The 24,196-nt window shown below is 37.4% G+C and overlaps 1 protein-coding gene across 3 annotated transcripts in view; it reads right to left on the bottom strand.

The window, feature by feature from the left end:
• The window catches only part of CFAP43 (cilia and flagella associated protein 43), an 83,348-nt gene that overhangs the window by 38,299 nt on the left and 20,853 nt on the right, over positions 1-24,196 (bottom strand). For all 3 annotated transcript variants that reach the window (XM_073240469.1, XM_073240470.1, XM_017660481.3), the window contains exons 9-19: positions 21,941-22,057; positions 21,168-21,248; positions 18,055-18,203; positions 15,126-15,229; positions 12,893-13,033; positions 11,926-12,098; positions 10,327-10,476; positions 8,185-8,315; positions 6,117-6,264; positions 3,955-4,056; positions 3,104-3,181 (exon numbers count right to left, since the gene is read on the bottom strand). In XM_073240469.1, coding sequence (XP_073096570.1) covers positions 3,104-3,181; positions 3,955-4,056; positions 6,117-6,264; positions 8,185-8,315; positions 10,327-10,476; positions 11,926-12,098; positions 12,893-13,033; positions 15,126-15,229; positions 18,055-18,203; positions 21,168-21,248; positions 21,941-22,057 — 1,374 coding nt within the window. The remainder of the gene's footprint in view (positions 1-3,103; positions 3,182-3,954; positions 4,057-6,116; positions 6,265-8,184; positions 8,316-10,326; positions 10,477-11,925; positions 12,099-12,892; positions 13,034-15,125; positions 15,230-18,054; positions 18,204-21,167; positions 21,249-21,940; positions 22,058-24,196) is intronic.

Genomic DNA, 24,196 nt, shown 5'->3' with positions numbered 1-24,196 from the left:
TAGTGTGTACTAGAAATTTCAGCTTATCCATTGCCCTGTGTGTGATGTGCATTTCATTTAACTTTACTGTATATATTGTGTATATGGGTCCTAATTTTATAATATCTAGTCTCTAGATATTAAAAAGGTTGCCAATGTATGACAAAAGTAGAGTTAGTAAACTAACACATTTTGTATACTTTGTTAAAATTCATTGAAAGGCTGTCTTCTGAAAAGGACTTTTAGAGATGAAATTGTAAAATAATGTCTAAATGATATGTGCCTGTACTCACCCATGTGGTGATGGAGAGGAGGAGTTAGGAGAAGTGAAAGGTTCTAAACTAGAATGTTCCTACATAGAAGACACTTTTCAGATATAACCATTGTTACACATGTGTAGTTTATTCAACACTACTGTGTATATAGTGGACAAAGAAGTCCTTATTTGAAACATCTAGTCATTCTAGATGTTTAGAAGTGCACAAAGTATGTTAAAAGTAGAGGTAGGAAAATAACACATTTTGTAGATACCCTTTTGTTAAAATTCATATGAAATACTGTCTTTTAGAAATGAAACAATAGAAATTATCAAGCCGCCTCTGAGCAGTACACATTGTATCTGGTGGTTTAGGAAGGAAGAAGAATGTGCAAAGGGCTTTAACCAGTATGTTTATAGTTACGCAAGATTAACCCTTGTCCCATATGTCTGCATTTTGTTTTACTAAGTTGTATATATATTGTATATAAAGGACAAAAGTCCTAATTTACAACATCTAGTTTTTCTAGATATTAAAGAGGTTGCCAGTGTATGACAAAAGTAGAGTTAGTAAACAAATATATGTGTACACTTTGTATTAAAATTCATAGGACTGTTCTGAAAACAGCTTGAGGAAATGTAGTTGTTCACATCCCCTCTAAGCATTACAGGTGCTTGTTATACTTGTCTCTCGGGTTGATAGAGATGAGAAGGGGAAGTTTCAGGCCGGAATGTTCTTATTTAGAAGGTACTTACAGATTATATATAGCCTTTGTGTGTAGTTTATTCAAGTTACTACTATGTGTATAGTGGAAAAACTTAAACCTTTATTTGAAACATCTAGTCTTTCTAGATGTTCAGAAGTACACAACATATGTTAAAGTAGGGAATTAAAGTAACACCCTTACAGTATTTTTTTCTGTTAATTCATAAGGAATGGTTGTATTGAGGGAATGGAATTGTTAAAGTAGGAGATTGTTAAAAGTGTTAAACAATGTCTTAGAGAGTGCTGACTCTTCACTGGGTGGTGGGGGAGGGGGCAGAAAAAGAAGTGCAGAGGGGTTCTGTGCCTGGTGAGTCTTTAGACAAATCAGATTGTCTAATCATTGTTCTGTCTGTACATTTTAGTTAATTGCTGTGCATTAACAGATACACAAGGCCTAACTGCAAAGTATAATAAAAGTAGAGGTAGTAAAATAATCCCTTTATAAAAGCCTTTTTGTTAGTTTTTAGGAAGGACTGTCTTCTGTGAGCTACTTGGTTAATCCACCTCTTGAAGCTAGATGTAGTCCTGTACTTGGTGGTTGAAATGGTGGAGGAAGGTGAAGAGGAAGGGTAAAGGGAAGGGCTTTTTGCTAGTATCTCCATGTTTAAAAGATATTTTTAGGTTATAATCATAGGTCTATCTTTACTTCTTATAAAGTACCTGTGTTTATTGTGAACAAGGTACAGTCATTATTTTGCAACATCTAAGCTTTTTAGATATCGTGAGGTGACAGCGTTACGATAAGTAGAACTAGTGAATTAACCAATTTGTAGATATTTTTTTGCTTTAAGTGATAGAAAAGAGGCATCTTAGACATGGAATTTACACCATGAAAAATGTCAAGATTTGTTCATTAGGTTGGCAGCTGAGGGGCAGAGGAAGTATTGAATGTATGCAGATATGTTCATATTTATATTTCAGTGATAACCATTGATGAGTGTGCATCTCTTATGGCTGTGCTGTAGGAATACATTGTTAATTCAGTGAAAACATAACCTCCATGCTAAATATTTTAATAGTATAGATTGGACAATGAATTCTCTTAGAAGCATTATGCTTTGTATACTCTCCTGCTTTATGTCTAATTTTTAATTGAACATTAAGGGAATGTAGCATTTTAATTGTAACTCTGCCAATATCTTTATCTAGAAGCCTGTTGCCATTTTTGTCTTATGAAAAGGCAGGATACGTTTTTTTTTTCTTTCAGTTTGGGTTGGTATAGTGTATTCTTGGTTATCAAAATACATAGTTTGGGGGCTTTAAATGTTAAATATTCATGATGTGTGAAAAAGCATTATACATAACTACAATCTTAATTACATAAAAATGGATGCTTAGTTGTGTAGATTCACACATGGGACCTAGAAGAACACATCAAACTGAAATGCTTGTGATTATGGATGACTTTGTTCTTTGCTTCTTGGGGTTTTCAGTTTCCTATTATCTCACACATTAGCTTTTAAAAAATAAATGAAAAACCTGCACGAAAAAAAAAAATAATAATAATAATAAAGGGAGAAATGTGGGATCCACATATAAATCAAGTATAAAAATCAAACGAATATTCATATTTGACCTGATTGTTTATAGTTCATAATGAGTGATCAAAACCGAAAGTTTCTGTGATGACTGCCCTTGTACTGTTCACCATGTAAGAACTTATTCACTATGTAAGAATTTGTTCACCACGTAAGAACTTGTTCGTTATGCTTCAGAAGATGGGAGACTGACGAGAATTAGGCTTGAGATGGATTAATGATTGTGCATTGAGTGTTGACTCCCCTGTACAGAATTTTATTGTTGTTAACAACCATTTGATCAATCAATATGAGAGATGCCCTCTCAAAAAAAAAAAAAAAAAAGGGAAAACAAAATCAGGGTGACATCCAAAAAAAACCCAAAAAAAACCCCCCAAAAAACACCTGTTTTTATATAGTATGGTATGGCCCAAATTCTACCCTGTTAAGTACCCCAGAACACTGAGCTTACAGGCAGAGGACAAAATAGGTATAGCCCCTCATGCTGTGTTGAACAAAATAAAGTTCAAAAGTAATTGTAGCCTGAGGATGAAATGTATGCATATATGAAATTACAACACTTACAGTTTTAGCAAGGGCTTTGATTCCTTTTTTAATCTCTTTCCTTTTCTCAGAAAACAGTTTGACCTCCTTTTTGAAGGCCTGAAATAGAACAAGCGTTATCACTTAAACAGGCAAGAGATATGATACATTAGGTGATACATAGACAGATACATACATACACACATACATACATAGTTATGTAGACATGTAGACAGCACTTCTCTAGAAGCAGGAAAAGAAAAGAGTAATGATATAAAGTATACATGAAATAACACCACTGCAAAACCTTAAGTCACCTGCTATTATGTAGGTGACTACTGAAGCAACTGGGAACTGATGGCAATTATAAGGCGAATGGAAAGAAAATAGTGAGTGAAAAATTAAATAGAGAACAGTTGACAAAGGAAAACCAGTTTGCTATTTGTTTTATTGGGAACTTGAGTGAGACTAGATAAGGAGCAAAATCCAGGCGTGAGCTACTACCATTGTCACCTTCCTTCACGTCTGCAGCCACAACGAGCCTTCTGTTCCCAGCCCACCCCTGCTCATTAAGTTGGCCTTGCAGCATTCCCCAACACTCACTCCAGCACGAGTACCACAGTTCATTCCTGGCTCTAGCTTGCCTGGACACTTTTGTTGGTTTCATATTACCTTAATTACAGTTCTTAAAGCTCAGGCAACTTACTCTAAAAGATTGGGCTATGTGTAGGGTATTTGTTTGTTTTAGGAAAGTTATGCTTGTAGAATGGAATGCTCTGCCAAGTAGTATCTCATTCTACTTTCTAACTTTTCAATGAGTTTTCATAGAAAATTGCTTGATTCGGTACACTTACAAAACATTATTTTAAACCTCTCCCACATCTTACAAATACCTCTTGGCTTTTTTGTTGTATCCATGGAATTTTCTTTGTATTATCAACTTGAACTAATTCTTCTTGCGATGAGTCAATGCTTGACCTCATATTCTTATTTATCTTAAAAGAAGATAGATGCTTAAGTTTTAAATTCACAAAGTTCTTGTATGCCCACTCTACTTTACATACTTGTGTGAATCCCTTTGCACTTGTTGCATTTTTTGAAATAATACCAAATATTTTGCCTGCCCAAGATGTGATGTTTTGTTGACTTAATTCCCACCAATCTGTCCTTATTTATATAAGCCATACTTTTCACTGAGAAGCAGAAATGATCAGACGGGTCACCCAATCGGTCTCTGTCTTCTTCCTGTGACTGTGGACAGAATGTTCCTGCCTGTCAAGGCCTGCCATGTTATTTGTACTCAGGATCTTAATCTTTTCCTCCTTCTCAAGGCCTTTACACTTTTTATAAAAACCCCATCGCCCTTCTACATCATCCATTTCTCCCTTCTACTGAATCTTTCTCAAACATGCTCTAGTATCTCCTGTACTCTCCATTGTCCACCACATTCCCTTTTAGGCACCACCCCCTTTCTGTGCTCTCCTTTGTAGCAAAATGTCTTCAAAGAGTTTAGGAGGGCACACTCTCCTGGCCCTCCTGTGACCTCACTGGCCTCCAGCCCCCTTCTCAGTTTCCTTTGCCTTCCTGAGCGCTGCTCCTGGAAGAACCTCTCTAGTTCTCTGTCCTGGTCCCCTTCTGTTTCTCACCATCTGTTTTTCCATGATAACCTTACTTAGTTTCATGGCTTTAAATCCCATCCATATGCCCTTGACTCTCAAATCAACATCTCCAGTCCTGCCCTCTCCCCAGATCTCAAGGCTCAGCTATCCAGTGACCTGCTTGGTATCTCTGCTTGGATGTCCAACTGGCTTCTCAAGCTCAGCATAGGTAGCTGATTCCAGATTCCCTTCTTTCTCCCTAAAGTCTTCCCCATCTCTGTGAAAGGTATCACCTTCTATACAGTTGTTCAAGTAAAAATCTTAGGAGTCATCCTTGAGTCCTTTTTCCTCTCTCCCTCTATGTCCAATATATCAGGGAGTTCTCTCAACTCTGCTACTGAAACCTACTTGGAATCTACGACTTCCTTTCCACAGCACTCCCCCACCTCCATCATTGTTACCTGGACCTCTGCCATAGCCTCCTAACTAATGTCCCTGCTTCCACTCTTGCCCCCTACAGGAAATATTCTCTACACAGTGACAAGCAAATATTCAAAAAATGTAAACAAGATCTAAATCCTCTGCTCAGAACACTTTAATAGGTTTTCATCACACACAACATAAAATCCAAACTCTTTACTCAAACCCATATTTACCTGGTCTTCTCCTGCCTTGAAGATCTCATCTCCTACCACTCTCAGCCCTGCTCACTTCAACCGCACAGGCCTCTTTTAGGTCCTCAAACATGCCAAGCTCTTTTCTCCTCTGCCTTGGGCACTCTTGCCCCCTGCCCCCACCTTTGCATGGGGGCACCCTCTTCTTGTTCATTTCTCAGCTTAAATGTTTTCTCCTTATTTATTAAATAAAAGCTATTCCAGCCAAACACTATCATACCAACACATATTTATTCACTAAATAGATCTTGTTACTATCTAATCTTTCCTAATTAATCTGTCTCTTTCTGCTCACCCCCAACCCCCAGTTAGAATGTAAGCTCCATGGAAGTAGAAACTTTTGTATCTTGTTTAGGCCTATATTCCCCACAGCCTGGCTCTTTGTAGGTTTTCTATAAATATGTGTTACATGACTGAATGAATGATTGAATGAATGAATGTTGTTCTTTGGCTAGACACTTCCTAAATAAAGTATGTGATATAAAATATAGAGATATTGGTTTGATCAAGCACCAAAATTGATAGTAAGAATCTAAGGAAAGCCCAGATCTTGTACCATGAGTTAAATAAGATCTAAGATGTAATATTTGGGATGGTTTTGAGAAAGGCTCTTTCAGATGTAGCTTATGCTCTTTTTGAAAATCATGGGACACCTGCATAAAGGGGACTATTACTACTTACCTGCTCAAAGACAACCACAAATTGAAAATGATATTATTTAGAGAGAAAGAATGAGAAAGAGAGAAAGAGAAGGAGGAAGAAGAAACACTATTGAAACTCAACTGTGTGTTCAGATTTTGATCCCAAATCCAAGCCATCTCCTCGGGTTATATTTAAATAATTATTCTCCTCATCCATGGCGTTGTTTAAATAAGTTAAAAGTTGTTGGCAATATTCAGGAATTTCATTGGCTAAGTTTCCTCCAAACTGCCTACATTAATAAAAAGAAAACACACAGGCTACAAAATCGTAATTTTAAAAAGTCACATTTAGCAGTATTATTTCCAGATACCTAACTATTTCTACACAAAGAGATATGTGGGCACCGCTCCACAGTGCCCTGTAGTTATTAGGACTCTACATCTTAGGGGAGAGCCCTTTTATGGGCTCCAGGACATCGATAAGCCTCTTGACCTCTCTGGGCTAATGTCTCCTCACACTGTCCCCATAACCTTACCCTACATGTCCTCTGTACTCACCTGACTTGGTCACTGTACAAAAGGGCCACCACTCTGGTGGAGCCCTTATAATGTAGTAAGTAGGTGTCATGCTGTTTCACATACATAATCACACTATCACATTCAGTCCTCCTAATTCCCACCTTCCAGTGAGGAAGTATTATTACCTCCACTCAGTATATCAGGGCATCTCAAGCTTAGGCACATTAGCATTGCCTGGCAGGTTTGTCAAAAACAGATTCCTGGGCCCCCCACAGAGATTCTGATTCAGAAAGTGCATTTCTAACAAGTTCACAGTTCCTGCAGACCCCACCCTGAATCACATCGTTACTCAATGGTGATTTAGACAGGTTGCCACTTGCGTAAGATCACAAGCTAATTAGTCCTGGACCAAGGTTCAAACTTGACTTTGTTTTGAGTCAGAAATCCACTTGTGATTAACTACGAATGGATAAAAATGTTACTTCCATAAATGAGGTTCCAGCACTTGTTTGCCGTTGCCTGATATGCTATTTGTTCACTTAGCATAAAGGATGTGTTAGGACTTGTATATGAGATACAAATTTGTATTTTATTTTATTCCATGTATAAATGGGCATAACGATGCAGTCTTCAAATGTTTTTGAAATAAATGGCCACAAAATTGCTATGATACAAAATCTCCATTTATATTTATTTATCATTTACAAATATTAAATATTTCACAAAGTCATTGAGAAAGGCCAGGCTTTATGATTGTTTTGATCACAGGAGGCACCATGAGATATTATTTTCGTGGAAATGAATTGCACAATGACTACTGATGTCCGTCAGCATATCAAACAAGGTGACATTTCAACTCTAGGCTGTCATCTTCATGCTCTGTACCCCTTGGTCCTCATCTCCATGACTGGGTAACATTTGTTTATTTTGAATTTTGTTAATCTAAGCAAAGTCTAAATAATTTAATATTGTCTAAAAAAGTCTAATTAGGAAAGTAAATCTGTCTGTGTGTATCAGGCTTTTAATAAATAGGAGTTTTTAAGTTTTAAAGTTTCTACTGTTCAGAATTGTCCTGGTTCATTATGTTCCTCCAACAGGTGTTATAAAAGTTAGGGCTGGTCATCTAACATGTATTAACTTTGTCTTTGTAGTTTTTGTATTTTGAGGCCTTGACATCTGAGACCTTGCTGACCCTGGAAGGACTGCCAGGACCAGCCAATTGCTGGAGATAGTGAACAAGTAACCCTGGAGCCCTCTTTTCAAATGCAAACCCACCAATCCAGCCCGCACCCTCAACTGTCTCCTCTATTGGGCTTTCCTGCTCAGGACCACTACTTCCCTGCCCTAATCACCCCTGGGTCAAGTGCCAGACAACTAGGGCAGCCCCTCTGCCACAGAACACGCTGAAATGATCCCAACTAGCCACCCCGAGGCCTGTCTGCTCCTTCCCTTGCACAGTAGAGGCTCTTGCCCACATTTTCCTGTTTCCTCTGCATCCTTTCTCACCCGGATGCTTCCCCAGATGGCCTCCCCCGCAGCACGGCATACCCCCTCATCTTGGTAGCAGGGGGATAACAGCCTTTTCAATGGCAGTTCTGTCCTGTTATGTTGGCCTTGCTATACCTAAATAACAAAATCTTTATTTTAAAACACCATACCTCATGGGGTTGCTTATTGTATATTGTGCATACCTCCATCTTAGGTAAACAAGGGTGCCATCACCTTTCCCATTCACCAGAATGTTTTGTCCATCCATTGAAATTCTCACTGATTGAATCCCGTGTGCCTGGTGAGAATGGCTCCGACACTGAGCAAATGTTTCCTAAATAGTTTTAGAAACAAAGTGCAGAACTTACACATGCAATTCTACCATGTGGCTTTTCTCAGGGGGTTACATGTACTTTTCCTTGTGGCTAAATCTTTTTCTGTTTGTTAAAAGCATTTTAGTCGGTATGGAAGTAGACTGTAGGTAATACATAACACTGACAATCCCTAGTTCAAAACATGTTACCAATCCTGATTTTTGTAGTATGGAGGGAGAGGGATTATCACTAATTTATAATCAGAAAATCAGACACAGAAGTGTGTAGAGTGGCTGAAGGCTATGAAGTTAGGGGAGGGGTCTTGAGCAAGCACAGATGGCAAATTCAGAGGCCTTCAGAATCAGGCCCCATTTATGAGTGTGATGAGAGGTGATGGGTGCTGTGAAGAATGAGGGTGACATGCCCCACATGGAGGACGCTACTTACACTAGTTTAATTAGAATCCAAATGAAACAGAGCTCTAATTTGGTACATAGGGCAACAGTTTAACCTCTTCAACTAAAAATGGGGATTTCTATGTCACACTGGTTCTCAACCATGATGCCTTTTTAAAATTTTTAACTTTTTGAATAGGTAATGCATTCATATAGTTCAAAATTCAAAACTATAGAAGAGTATGCAGTGGAATTTCCTTCCTCTCTCTATTATTACTCAATTACCTCCTAAAGGCAATAATGTAATTAGTAACTTTAATATCCTTTCAGATTTTTTTTATTCATTTAAACAAGTTTTTATACAAACATATTTTTAACACAAACTATAGCATAATATGTATATTATGCACCTTGCTTTTCCTCCTTAGGACTATGTCTTGGGGTTCTTTCCATATTATTGTTTTAGATTTCCTCATTCTGTATTACAGCTGCCTAATATTCCATATTTTATTTATGCACTGTTTATGTACCAGAATTTATTTATCAAGTCCTCTGTTGATGAACATTAGGTTGCTTTTACAAATAGTGCTGCCATGAAGAACCTCACATATGAGGTGCTTTGCATAGAATCACCCAGAAAAACTTTGATGTCTTGTCATGTCATGCCTCTGTAAGTTGTAACATACATCAAAAATAATTTGAATGAGTACAGTAGAGTTTGCAAATTGTTCAAATAATTTCTAAAAAATTTGAGATTTTCCTGTATAATAATATCACTTTTGCCCTGTTGTATTTCAAATATACTTTCTTGCACAGGTGAGCAAGGAAATCTAGATCTGCACAGAGCCCAGTTCATCTGTGGATCTCAGGAGTGTGTCATATGGGTGATTGTGATGCTACGGGTAGGTGGGGCAGAACTCTGAGTAAGAATTGCTGACAGCACTATCTGATAACCAGTATAACCTGGTCTAAAACCTAGAAAAGTATCCTCCACTTTTTTGGGAGAAGAAACTATTTTCACTTGCTCAGAGGTCTGAAACAATGGAAATCAGAAATGGTGGTGGTAGTGGTGATGTTGAGGTCTGCAAGTGATAGAGCAGGACTCACTAAGGACCACACCTTTCTCCCTTATGCTCTTCCAGCACTGAGAGCTAGGTGGGGGGCAGCAGCCGGCCCAGAGGCCCTCCAGTCCAAGGAGATAGCAGCAGTAATTCCTAGGTTTGCACAGCAATTCACTTCTTCCAGAGCAATGTTACATACTGTCTCTCACAGAATCCCACAGACTGAGAGCGATCAAGGTTTCTTAATATTACAGATGACCATCCAAAGCTCTCAGTGAAGCTCAGTGAGTTTCCAAGACACACAATTAAGTGATGATGGAGCTGGTTTGGAGCTCACCTTCATATCCCTGCCTGTGCTCTTTATTTACAGATAGTCTCCTGGTTGGTGTTTCCTCCTTTAGAGACTCAAACCTTAGCACATAAAAACACCCACAGAATGTTGACATGATAATCAGTGATAAATAAGTTATGGGTCAATTTACCTAAGAAAGAATTCTAATTCCTTTCCTAAGGGCTTTTGTTCCTCGTATGAGATCAAGATATACATCCCAAGATAAAAAAAAATTTTTTTTTACCAAAGTATGAACATCTCGGATACACAGAATGCCACATTTAGCTGTTGTTATGAGCCACAATCCATGTGGAGACAAAGAGAGCATTCCAGGTCCATAATGTCCACTCTGCACTTTTTTGTACAGCTTAAGAATGCAAATACCACTATGTGCCTGCCAATCAAAAAAAAAAAATGACCAAATTGTAGCAACGGTTAGGGGAGAGGCACCTTAGGGTTTACAATTATGCATATATGGTCAGATTCAAATCCACAAATACTTCCAATGGAAATAAACTGATATATGATAAAGTGGGGACCTGCATTTACCCCATATTTTTCATCTTTGTTTACAAATAAAAGTTTGTTTTGGCAACTAAGAAAAGTCTTCTTTATATTTAGCTCCCATTAAAGATCTCAGCCTATACCGACAGTCTGTTTTTTATTAATCCTTTTCACTTATCCCCATGCTCATGTCAAAATACCTCAGTCAATAATCCCCTTTGTTTTTCCACATACAAGCCTCTGCACATTGCATGACTTTTGTCTGGAATGCGCATCCCCACCTCATCTCCACCTATTTTGTCTCTTCCCTATCTCAGCAACCTCCCACCCCCACCTACCAAGATTGTACAGAGTACTTCTCCATGTCTAAATCTGACCTATTCTTCCTTCATTAAACTTTCCTTGAATCTTCCTTTCCATAAACCATTTCTTCCTTCTCTGAATTTCTCCTTCACACTGTGCTGACACTGGCTGCTCTGGGAGAGAAGGGCTTCAATTGAACGGTTTAGAGAGGAAGAGTGGTAGATAATCTGGTCAGTGTATGTAGAAGGAGTGATGCACAATGGGAAATGTTTGAATAGAGTGTGGATAAAAGGATGGCAGAAACATTGTCTAACTGTTTTGTGCAATGTTGTGTTGTGGGTAAAACTGTAACATTTCCAGAATATCTCTCCTGGCTTTTGTATACATCTGCATATCAATAGGCACTCAAGGGTGGAGACAAGTATGGCTTTAGTGCATTTGCATCATTCCTCAGGGGTGGAGAGAAGTTCATCTCCATATCAGTGGGCAATTACCTGGGCGAAGAGGGCTTATCTGTACCTGAGAGGTGAGGGGAGGCACTTTTGCTTCTGCTGGAGCAGGAAAGAAAAGGGCCTGGACTGCAGTTTGTAAACAATAAACGGATTTTAAACTTTATTTGTCCCTTTGACTGATTTCGGTTTTTAGAGGTATTTTGCCCCGGAATTTCCTCTCTCTGGACTTACATGTGTCCAGGTGCAATGTTGCAATGAAAATCACTAATCCCATAATCCCTGACATCTGTGGATTAAATTCCTAATGATAGACTGTTTTCAAAGACAGTAAACTAATATTGTGTCATATGTATCTTTATCTGACAAGTATGATGTGTGTGGCACAAATATGAAGTTGTTCAAATGTATTTTATGATGGGTTAACAAATAATGCTAATATATATCTAATTCAAGGAAATTATGTTACTGTAATAAGGCCATTTGTTAACTGGACTATAATCTTAAAGCATACATCATGTCTAATTAATACAACTTGTCAATCTTTTTGCTAAGATAAATAATAACACCCTTAAGTTTTGGCATACTTTTTCAGGAAGAAGATAGCTGCAGATGTATGGCACTTGATTACAGAAGCCATATATTTGGTTACTTTTAAAGTCCAACACCGCAGAGGACAGAGTATGCTCTATCTCATACAGGATCTTATGAATGAATTCATCATTCAGCCTTCCTCTTTCATCAGAAAAGTTTGCAGAAACTATAAGATTTGGGGTAAAGGAAAGATTACTTGCACCATATATTGATTTTCTTTTTTAAATCATTATGAGCAACTATGAAAAGCAAAATAAAAAATTTGAATGCTCAATAAATAATGCAGAGGCTATTTAGGAGATAAAATGATTTAAAACAACTTTAAATTAGAGCTGTTAGAACCATAAGAACTACTTGAGTATTAAATGACTAATAGTGAGTAACATATCTTTTATAAGGCTTTGGTTAATTTCATCAGTTAAGTAGAGACATCACTAAAAGAAACTTATAAATGGTCTAGAGATTCTTAATTAAAACATAAAAGTTCTTTGAGGTTTTCAGCTCTCTTATTTATACTCTATATATTTGCAAAATAGCTACCCAGGTGTATTTGTTATCTAAACAAACAGTTTATCAGACCTCTTTATCCAGAGAGCTTTCTTTATAGTTTTTTCAGTGAAAATAACCACAAACTAACCTGTCTGAATTTAACTATGTATACTTAAAGCTACAAAACAAAAGACATCAGAAAATGACAAATCAGTTGAACAAAAGTGCCAGTCAATCCTGTTTCTTTCCTCTGATATGACAGACTCATATGAATGAATATCTAGAGGAAACTCCACATTTCACATTGTTTCTCAGCCACAACATATTCACTTTGTGAGATGCATAAAACATGACCATTTTACCTCTTCATATGTTAACAGGAAAAAATTGCTGTCACCAAGGGGAAAAAAAAAACTGTACCAACTATTCATCTGGGCCCAGATTAGAATTGGTTTCTTATTTTTTCTTTACCTTGTGGTAGTATTTTAGGCAGAGTAAATATTTCCAGCCTGCTTCTTCCTGTTTCTGGAAGTGGGGAAAGAACCATCACTTCTACTATGTCTGTTTCCAAAAGAGACACCGTGGATATTTGTAAAATGCCTTTGTTCACCTCTGAAAGCAAACAGAAATCAGCACCACAAATGGTCACTGATAAGTTTAAAGAATCTTTTATCTTCCCAAGTAAGATATCACATAAACCTGCCTTAACTAAATCTTTACATCCAAATTTATTTACATTTAAAGTGACCTTTAAACATAACTGATAGGGCCATTTTTGATGAACCGATGGGGGTTTCTTCTGATTAGATGTCTGGGTTGGCATATTCAACCCAGCTCAGCTGGGCTCAGCTTCTTTCCCAGCAAGGGAGGCCCAGCAAAGGAGGGCTGCCATTCCACCCAACTCAGTAGCACTGCCTGCTTTTGCCCCTTGAATGTCTCCTCAGCCAGTTTGCCCACTCCTAATAACAGGATAAAGTCAGGCATCTGTTCTTTGCATCTGTAGTCACGGTATTGTGGGTGTAGTGGATATACGCATGACTTAACGAGTTTGCTCCTCTAGAATCCAGGTAGTCTGACCTTTGCAAGGTGTCATGCCTGGGGCCCACCTTGATTCTTTCCATAGTCACTACTCCCACTCTCCATGGGGGCTGTTCTGCATGTGTCTACTTTCTCAGGCCCTCAATATCAGCCTCTCCCTTCAGGTGGTCAGTGGATGATCTTTTCTCTGAAGACTTAGGACATCTGACCCAAACTGGACTTCAACTTTCTTATCCCTACTCTTTATATTTTTTCTGTCTCTTCCCATCCTACCTTAGGCAGGACTTGCATCCACTGTGAGGCCAGCCATAGGTCCTACCACACTCCAGGTCATCTAATTTACATAGGTTACCTCTTTGGCATCATTAAGCAATTGGGTTTGCTTCTATTCTGTCTTAAGCCATCTCATCAGCTTGCACGATTTCAAGGTCAGAATTCTGTTAAAGCCTTGAACTCAAATCTCTATTTCCAAACATATGCTATCTATCCTCACATAAGGAACTTACTGGCTTCAAATCTACAGAGCTTGTCAGCTATTATGATTAATATCACCTCTTGCCTGGAATACTATAATGGTTTCCTGACTCATCATGTTTATTCCATTCTCTTGCCTCTCTGCTCCATTCTTCACACTCCCACCAGCGCTGTCCTCTAAAATCCAACTCAAATTATGCCAGTCCCATCTTGAAAACCTCTGATGGTAACTTATTAACCATGAAAAAAATCCAGACTTGGAAAGATATTCACAACCTGCTGTTTTCTTTCAGGCTCCACTGCCATGATCATCTACACCAGACTCCCCACCGTTCCAAGTGCCTTTGTTCAGACTTTCTCTTGAGCTGGAATACTAAGGTGCCCATCAGCGAGCCCTCCCCAGCCCTATACCCCCCTTTGTCTGTGCCCCCTGCCTTTGCCTCCACTCCTTTCCTCACCCCTGGCAGAACCGCTGCTTCCTCTAAGCCTACACAGCATTCTACTTATTCTTCCTTCACTAAGTTGTCTCCTTGACCTTTCCATGCCCCCACGGGGCCTAAGTTCAACATATTATACCTAACAGGCACTCAGTAATTTAAAAAATCAATGAATGGATTTAGAAATATATTTAGGGTAAAAACATATACATGTATTTGGTACTTAAAGCCAGAGAGAAAAGTGTTAGTTCTTACTGTCTATCACACAAGTGCTGCCTCATCTCCCAGACCCGTGGTCTTGCTGGGCATGCAGATGAACCTTACTGAAAAGTCTGGACATCTTTTGGTTTAAAGAGGCAACATTAAAGATAGATGTAATAAAACTTTCTTTAGATATTTAGATATCTTTGTTAAATAGAGATCAAATACTATTTTAAAATACATTTCAAAGAAAATCAACCCAACTTCACTTTGTAATAACATTAGGAATATTTAGCCATTTCATTAATTCATTAAACTGATTCAAGAAAATTTATTTAGCATCAACTATGTACCAACATGTACCAACTGCGGACCACCAGGTGTTTCCCAAAACCTCCTAAAACCTTAGGAATTCTCCCAAGTAACTTTTAACAGTTATTTAAATGTTTCTCTCTTAGAAAATAATTGTTTCACTATAGGCCAATTTTCACAACCTTAAATTCTTTAGAATAAAGTGACCAATATTCTAGATGAATAAACATTCTATGTAGTACCTATGAATCCAAGAATCTGAAATAAGCTTGAGGGGTTGGCATTGATAACAAAGATGTATCCTTCCAGTGTTCCAACTAATAGATACATTCCTCGCTGGTCATAACTGGAAAAGAAAAAATATGATTATCAGATTTTACTTATTTCACTAATAAATGGTAAACCTAGTGACTGACAGCATGGCAATACATTCAAAACCAATCATTTTATCATTTGTGATTTTTTAATACTATCAGACCTTATAAAAGCTAAGCTATTACATGCAAATGTAATCATTACATTCTAGGCTAATGATATTTTCAAATTGTAAGTTATAGTATCCAGTCAAGAAGATTCACTAAAGATGGGCAATTATTTCATTGTAAGTGAATGAAAGATCACAGTAGCGCTATACTGCAAGTGGAAATAAACAATTCTTGAATTAGCGACGGGTATGACATTTCAGTATCCTTCAGTACCACTATCTGGCAGGAGGAGGAAGAATGTAGTGAAAGGTTTCTACACTTCCCCCAAATTAGAAAAAAATGGGAAAATGCACATTAGGATAAGAAAAAAGGATCTAAGAAAGAAGAGGCATCAAAAAATATGTTATGGAGGAACAGGGTGTACATGGAGTGAAGTTACAGATCCTTCCCAACGAGTGGAGGCAGCTGAGCTTTTAGGAACAGCACAGACTGCAGAAACCCAGCCCCTCCAGGCAACTGGGAAAATGCTTTTCTTAAGCTCTCTGGATCTGAATTCTCTCTGTGTGGAAGAGGGACAAACAATACCTGTCTGACACATTCATATTCAATGAGCCACAGTGTGTGACAGCAACTCAAGCTCTAAAGCAGGGCACAAATGTTAGTTCTTATTAATACTTACTATTACCATAAATTAACAAAAGAAAGACTAATAATAACTATTATAAGTCCAATGTCTCTATACTGTCTTCTTTAAAGTATTGCTCAAAAGATTTGAAATCATCTAAATGCCCATCAATTTACTGTCTTTTAAAAATGACGGTATATTTTACAATGGACAAAAGACAGTCTCTCCGTAACTGGTGTTGGGAAAACTGGACAGCTACATGCAAGAGAATGAAACTGGATCACTGTCTAACTCCATACACAAAAGTAAACTTGAAATAGATCAAAGACCTGAATGTAAGACATGAAACCACAAAACTCTTAGAATAAAACAGGCAAAAATCTCTTGAACATAAGCATGAGCAGTTTTCTCCTAGACACATCTCCTTGGGTAAGGGAAACAAAATGAAAGATGAGTAAGTGGGACTACATCAAACTAAAAAGCTTCTGTACAGCAAAGGACACCATCAATAGAACAAAAAGGCAACCTATGGTATGGAAGAATATATTCATAAATGATTTACCCAATAAGGGGTTAACATCCAAAATATATAAAGAACTCATATACCTCAACACACACAAAAAACAAATAACCTGATTAATAAATGGAAGAAGGACCTGAACAGACATTTCTCTAGAGAAAAAATACAGATGACGAACAGGCACATGAAAAGATGCTCCACATCGCTAATCTCAGGGAAATGCAAATCGAACCATAATGAGATATCACCTCACACCAGTTAGAATGGCCACCATCCAAAAGACAAGATATAACAAGTGTTGGCAAAGATGTGGAGAAACGGGAACCCTCCTGCACTGTTGGTGGGAATGTAAATTGGTGCAGCCCCTGTGGAAAGCAGTATGGAGGTTCCTCAAAAAACTAAAAATAGAAATACCATTCAACTCAGTAATTCCACTTCTGGGAATTTACCCAAAGAAAACAAGAGCCCTGATTAGAAAAGATACATGCACCCCTATGTTTAGTAACCTAAGTGTCTATCAGTAGATGAACAGTTAAAGAAGATGTGGTACATATATACAGTGGAATATTTTTCAGCTATTAAAAAAAGAAATCCTGCCATTTGTGACAACATGGATGGACCAAGAGAGGAGTATGCTCAGTGAAATAAGCCAGGTGGAGAAATACAAATACTTCTGTATTTGTGAAATCTAAAAACAAAGCAAAACAGAATGAACAAAACAACAGTAGACTCATAGACACTGAGAAGTGACTAGTGGTTACCATGGAGGAGGGGTTGGGGTGGACAGGTGGGAAGAGAGGGTTTAAGGAGCATAAAAATTCTCAATCATAATACAAGTTGGCCACAGGGACAGCAGTACAGCATGGAGAATATAGCCAATGATTCTGTAACATCTTCCTATGTTGACAGAGACTAACTGCACTAGTGGGGGTGAGGACTTAATACGGGTAACTGTTGAGTCACTGTGTTTTATATTTAAAACCAATAAAAGACTATATATCAGCAATACTTCAATCATAATTTTAAAATGGGTATCAACAATTGTTCTGTCTGTACAAGTGACAGAAAAACCTAATACACCTAATTTTTCCATTAAAGAATGATGGTATATTCATATAATGGAATACTATGTAGCTATAAAAAAGAATGAGAAAGGTCTTTATGTGTAAACAGAAAACATTCTCCAACATATACCATTCAGTGAAAAAAAAAACAACAAAAAATGAGGTGCAGAACATTGTATATGGTTGCTATCCTTTAGGAGCAAAGGCAGTGACTCTGGAGCCCACCTGCCTAGGTTCAAATCCCAACGTTTGCCATTTACTACCTGCGTAATATTAAGCAAGTTATTTACACTCTTTGTGCCTCATCTTTCTCAATTGTAAAATGGAGACAATAAGAGTATCTATCTGGTAAAGTTAATACAACAGAAGTGCCTGGCACACACTAAGCGCTTGAGAATTATTTGTGTAATTAAGAAGAAGTACTCATTTTTTTGCTTGTTTATGGACAAAATATCTCTGGGTAAAAAATCATGGCTTTCCTGAAATTCTCAAGAGACAAGCCTGACAACATTGCTGCCAGAAGCAGGCGGTACTTACAGGAGGTGCTGCACGGACATTTCGGAGAGAAAGGCTTTGTGAACTGCCTGCGGGGACTCAGCATCTCGGACATCGAGGAAATGGACAGAGCCATCCACAGTCCCCACGGCTGCAGAGAGGGAGGAGGGAGAACAAGCCAGAACTGTTGCCTGTTTAAAGCAAACCCCCAGATTCTTAACTTCACTGTGCCAGAAAACAAAGCCAGCTTTCCTACCATAAGAATTCTAGAATTTATTTGAAAAGCGTGCTGAATAAGAAGAGTGGCAAGCGTTATGTGATATTAAAAATTCTATACTCAATATTCATGAGCTAACTGATTGCATAAAAAGTCACAGGAATCTGTACATCTTACTTTCTTAACTTAAAATTAGATAATAAAAATATGTTAAAATTTCTTTAAGCCATGCTTCATTTTCATCCCTAACTGGTCATAAAATGATTATACTACTAACAATGAAAAATAAAATAAGAAATTTAAAAACACATTTCTAGCATCTTTTGGAAAACTTTTTAGAATGTTAGTGAATTTTAGAAGTCATCATTCATCTGCTGGGTAACAGTAGATCCTGGGATGCTGGTATGACTGAGGAAGACTTCAGAAAATAACCATATCACTGGACCATATATTCAGTAACCAAAGAAATACATCACAGATTCCTGCTTATCTCATAATCATTTACAAAATATGGTGTCTAAGAAAAGGAATCAGATTCATTCTTCCATAATTACACTTTGTAGGTTGTTTTGAATAAAATCAGAACATTAAAAATAGAAAAGAGCTAAAGAGATAATTGTTTTTCAGAATATAAAATGGAGGCAAAATAGAAATCATTTTGCAAAACAGAAAAAAGAAAAGTGCAGCATTTTGCCCCAGGATTCTGTACCTGGTGACAAAGCTTAGGTGAGAAATCAGGTGTCCTGCCTCATTAGAATGCACAGCTTCCCAACTGAGCAGATTTTTATTTTATTTTTAAAAGTAAATTTTCCAAGGCTTAAGCAGGTTGAACCTTTATCAATAGCTCAGTGTGAAACTGGAAGTGGAATGGTAAGGTTTTTTTTTTTAAACTGAAATCTTTTATGGGAGCTTTGCATGTGTGTTGTGTGTACATTTGTGTATGTGTATGTATTCTCAAAATAATCAGTTGAAATTATCACCCATTCCAGCGTAATCATGGCCTGAGCTATAAATGTGCAGCGGTGTCTGGAGGGGTCTGATGTGCCTTAGCAGGCGCCATCACACAAAGCTTCAGTGTCCAGGTCTCCTGCCGTCATGGTGCTGGGCTGGGTTCTCTGAGAACCACTGCCTAAGTGTTCATGGGGAACACAGTCTTGGGTATGGCAGGAAGATCTGGCCTCAGCATGGCTGTGTCAGTCCATTTACTGATTCCCCACAGGGGAGCAGTATCCTCCAGCGAGGAAAAACCACCAGTTCTCCCCAACCTGGGCTGAACTACATGAGTGTACCATGCCTGGTTTGGAGCTCAGAAAAGGTTTGTTGAGCTAACTGTGAAAGTTGTCTTAATCTCTCCTCTCTGGTAGGTGATGGGAATATATCTGAAGCAGACAGCAGACCTTCTGATGGTGTCTCTTTCTCTTAGCCAAGAAGAACAAAGTAATAAGTCCTGATTATACAGGCCCCCCAGTGGGTTGTTTAATGTCTGTATGTCTTTCATCTGTAAAGGATATTCGATGAGATGAACTTTAAGATCTCTTCTAGTTCTAGTAATTCTAATAGAAATGAGTACATAAAAGCCTTTTCACACAGGAGTCTACCTGTATTTCACAGTCTTTTAGGTAAGAATTTTTAATCTTTCCCTTTTGGGGTAAGTTTTATTTATCCACTGAATTATATACCTTTTACATCTTGGAATCCTCTTATGTAAGGGATCTTGTTTTGTAACTGAGATTTTAATTTTATAAAAGGCAAGGATTGTAACTTAGCTACTACCAAGATCCATATCTCATCTAGAACTGTGTAATACAGCAAATGATAATTTAAGAGAAAAATAGCATTAACATTGTTTCTTATTACTTTTGTTTTTTAAAAATATTATCTTACATAAAATCCACTATAAACATGGTGGAAATAATGGTATCACTTTGTGGCAAGTGTTGTGAACAACTATGGTTTGCCACCCAGCATCCACACATCCTCCTTCTGGAAAATTTCTTTAATATCCATGGAAACACTGTCTCTCTCCTGTTTCCAGGGTTGAGTGAAATAGATCTGACCCATTTCCAGGCTAAGCTTAAACCAATTAGCATTTCTTATTCCCCTGTTCACAGACATTAGTTCAGGGATGTTACTAAGGCATTAGAAGACATTTACTAAGTCTTCTGGAAAGAAGAAACTTCTTTTTCTCCTCTCACTGTAGAAGGCTTTATGCCCTGATGGCCTGGCAGGAGGTTGGCACCTGTGGCACTTGGTATCACTAAATGAAGCCTAAGATGAAACTGAAGACATGGTATACAGACAGAGAGAAAGACAAGATCCTTGGTAGGATTTGAGTTGCTGGATCAAGTTATACCTGAGGCCAGACAAGTTCTATATTTAATAGTTGATTAAGGCAATAACTCCCATTTCTTATTTTTGGCTCAAGCTGCTTAGCAATTTTCTTTCATTTCTAATGGATCCCTTGATGTTAGATGGGGCCATTTAACTAATTTGGCCAAGGGGATATTTCATTTTTGAGTAAAAGCACTTAATTGCTCATTTAAGGCCCTCCAGCCCTCTCTTCCCATACCAGTGCACTGAGGAGCTCTTGTTTGGTAAAGCCTCCATCAGCCCAGCTTCCTGAAAGACCATGTGGAGCACATACCCTGCCAGACCACAATGAATTTATAGCATGAGTGAGATATAAACCGCTGGGATTTCAGAAATAATCACTACCACAGAAAAATTTGTCCTCTCTGTACACCAATATAACACCTTATGTTCTATCCTCTGGGCTATAGAATATACTTTATACACAAGAATTACTCTTACTATATAAGGTAAAATGCAATCACACATCTATAACAAGTATTTCTGTGGGCTACTGACGTGGATTTGAATGAGTAGACTAGATTAGGATATAGTATTTTTAAAAAATGCCTTTACAAGGCACACTTACTGGGGTATTCAGATAAATCCTGCTAACACAAGCACCATCTTCTATACACCAAACACAAATTTCTCCTGAATGTGTGAGCGTCTATAAAAGAAAGAAAAATATCACATTGAAACAACCATAAGAATAGACATAAATCTTATCAGAGAAGGCCTGGAAGAAAAATCATATAATCAGAACCTCAAGGCTGGGAAATACTTTACATGTTAACTATTCCATAGTCTACATATTTTTGCTGGCTAGAATTCCCAAAATCTTAATGAATTTGTTGATAAATCATATGAAAAATGAAATATGTTTCTTGAGATCAACAACAGGTGAACAGTTGAGCACCAGAAAAACAGTTTATTTTCTAAATGTAGAGGGTCGGTTTCCTTTCTATAGACTGAGTTCATGTTTTATGCTTGGCAACTATTTCATTTTCATCTTCACATGGGACTTCATCACTCTGAAAGATGGTAAATATTAATAGTTTAACGAGTGTTCACAACTCATTAGCAATGACTGTGTTTAAAGACCTGGCTTGGAAAGCTTGGATGGTGAATACAAGCAGGATGAATCCTAAGATTTCAACTGCTTGGGCCATTTTCAGAGACGTAATATTATGAAGTCACAGTATGATGTCATTCTAACCGGGGAATAGATTTGATGATGGAAGTGGCTGGCATTTCTACATCTTCAAGAATACCCTGTGCCTCCTGTTTGCATCAGGTCACACACAAACTTCCAAAATCTCATTTTAAAATCCTGCTGTAAAATGATAAAATATTCCTTACCATGCAGTATTCATTACCAGGTGTGATCAAATCAATTGCCTGAAATTTCCCATCACAAGATTCTAGGACTCTTTCAAATGTTGGCTCCTCACCAAAAGTGTAAATATAAACAGATCCCTGTTAAATATACCCAAAAAGAAAAAAGAAAGAAAAGTAATGCAAAAGTAATGCAACCCTGAGTTCAACAAATATGTATTAAATGCCTGTAAGCAAGGCACTGTGTGGGAATAGGTGATGGAAAATTAGAGAGCAACTCAGTAAGGCTCTGACCTTGAGTAGCTTAAAATCTAGCTGCTGAATTGATTGAGTCATTCATTCATTTAAAATAATCAGTAAATAGGACTTTCTTCTTTTCTCAAATTCCATGCATTTTTAAAGTAACAAAATATAATAAAACACTTTTTCCTGACTTCAAAAATGATGTCTATTTATGTAGAAAATTTATAAAATGTAGAAAACCAGTAAAGTTGTTAAGATGAACTAAATCCTATTACATACTAGACCATGGCGGCACTAATGAAAACTACGTCAGCCTTTGTGGAAATTGTGGAGGTGTGGCTGAAGCTGTTACTTTATGACATATCTATAATTCTCAGCTCCCAAAGTCACCTCTCAAAAAAAAATACCTTGTAAGTTATATATCTCTGCAAAGTAACTGTAATATGGTGTAGCCACTTAACTAGGAATAAGAAGTCTGCCTTCAACTGATACTAAGTGCTTCAATTTATTTGAGCTAAACACAAACATTTTTGCTCTTGTTTAAAATGTACAACTACATAAAATTTACAACTTTTAAGTACTTACTGATTTTACCTTTCATTCATTCCTTCAACATATATTGCCAGGAACTGCTCTGGAGGCTAGGGCTACATCAGAGGACAAAACAGATAAAAATTCCCTGCCCTCTAAACTCACAGACAGTGAGAAGTGACTGGCAGTTACCATGGGGGAAGGGCTGAGATAGTTGGGAAGGATAAAGGGGCACAAAAATTCTCACTCATAAGATTAGTTGGTCACAGGGACGGTAGTGCAGCGTGGAGAATATAGCCAATGATTCTGTAACATCTTCCTGTGTTGACAGACAGTAACTGCCCTGGTGGGGGTGAGGATCTAATAATATGGGTCACTGTTGAACCACTCTGTTGTATACTTGAAACCAGTGTAAGATTGTATATCGATGATACTTCAATAAAAAAAAGATATTCTCTGCTCTTATGGAACTTACAGTCTACTGGGGGATTCAGATAACAAGATATATTGTAAGCTAAAGAGCAATAATTTTAAGGAGAAAAAAATAAAGCAGTTAAAGAGGATATGATGTGGCAAAAAAAAGAGGGTGAAATGTTAAACTGAGTGTCCAAGAAAGGCTTTACAGAGGAGGCGACTTTAGAGAAAAGAGTTGAAGGAAATGAGGAAAGGACTCATGTGGAGTCTGTGGGAATAGTATTCCCGACATAAGGAACTACCACCGCAAAGAGTTGGGGAGGAGCATGACTGATGAGTTCAGGACAACAGCATGATGTCCAGCATGACTGGAGCAGGGTGACACGGAAGCAGAATAACAGGAAACAAGGCCAGGGTGAAGAGTGGAGTCCACATTATGAAGGGTGAGAATTTGTAAAGCATAGTGAGTATTTTGACTTTTACTCAGAATAACAGAGGAAATCTGGAGGACTATGACTAGTAAAAAGAAATGCTTTGCTCACTTAGGCTGCTGTATTGAGGGTACATAATTTATTTTATCATTAAAATTTCCCATGGAGATCATGACTTTGTTTCTCCTTGTCATCTACTATGTTTTGTTTTATGTATTTTGAGACTATTTTATTTAGTACATATACATTTTAAATGTTTATATATTTCTGGTGAATTTAACCTTTTACTATTTAGAAATAAGCCCATTTATCTTTGTTTTCCCTTAAAGTCTATTTTGTCTAATATTACTATACCTCCACTGGCTTTCTTTTGATTAATGTTTGCATGATATATCTTTTTCCATCTTTTTATTTACTGTCAATTTTTACATTTATATTCAATGTTACTATATTTTTTATTTTTGTTTTCTTTCAATCTTTAGATGGGTCACTTGTAAACAGCATAGTTGGGCTTGCCTTTTTTTTTTTTAACTAGTATGGCAATCTCTGCCTTTTAACTAGCTTAGTCTGTTTTATTTTGATTATAATTAGTAATATATTTTAATGTAAACATTGCATTTTAATTATGCTTTTTTCTCTCTTATTTTGTGTTTCTCCTTCT

This window comes from Manis javanica, chromosome 7 (assembly GCF_040802235.1).
Source record: "Manis javanica isolate MJ-LG chromosome 7, MJ_LKY, whole genome shotgun sequence".
Taxonomy (NCBI): Eukaryota; Metazoa; Chordata; class Mammalia; order Pholidota; family Manidae; genus Manis; species Manis javanica.
Note: the sequence above shows the minus strand (reverse complement) of the source record. Positions and strands in the feature narration are given on the sequence as shown.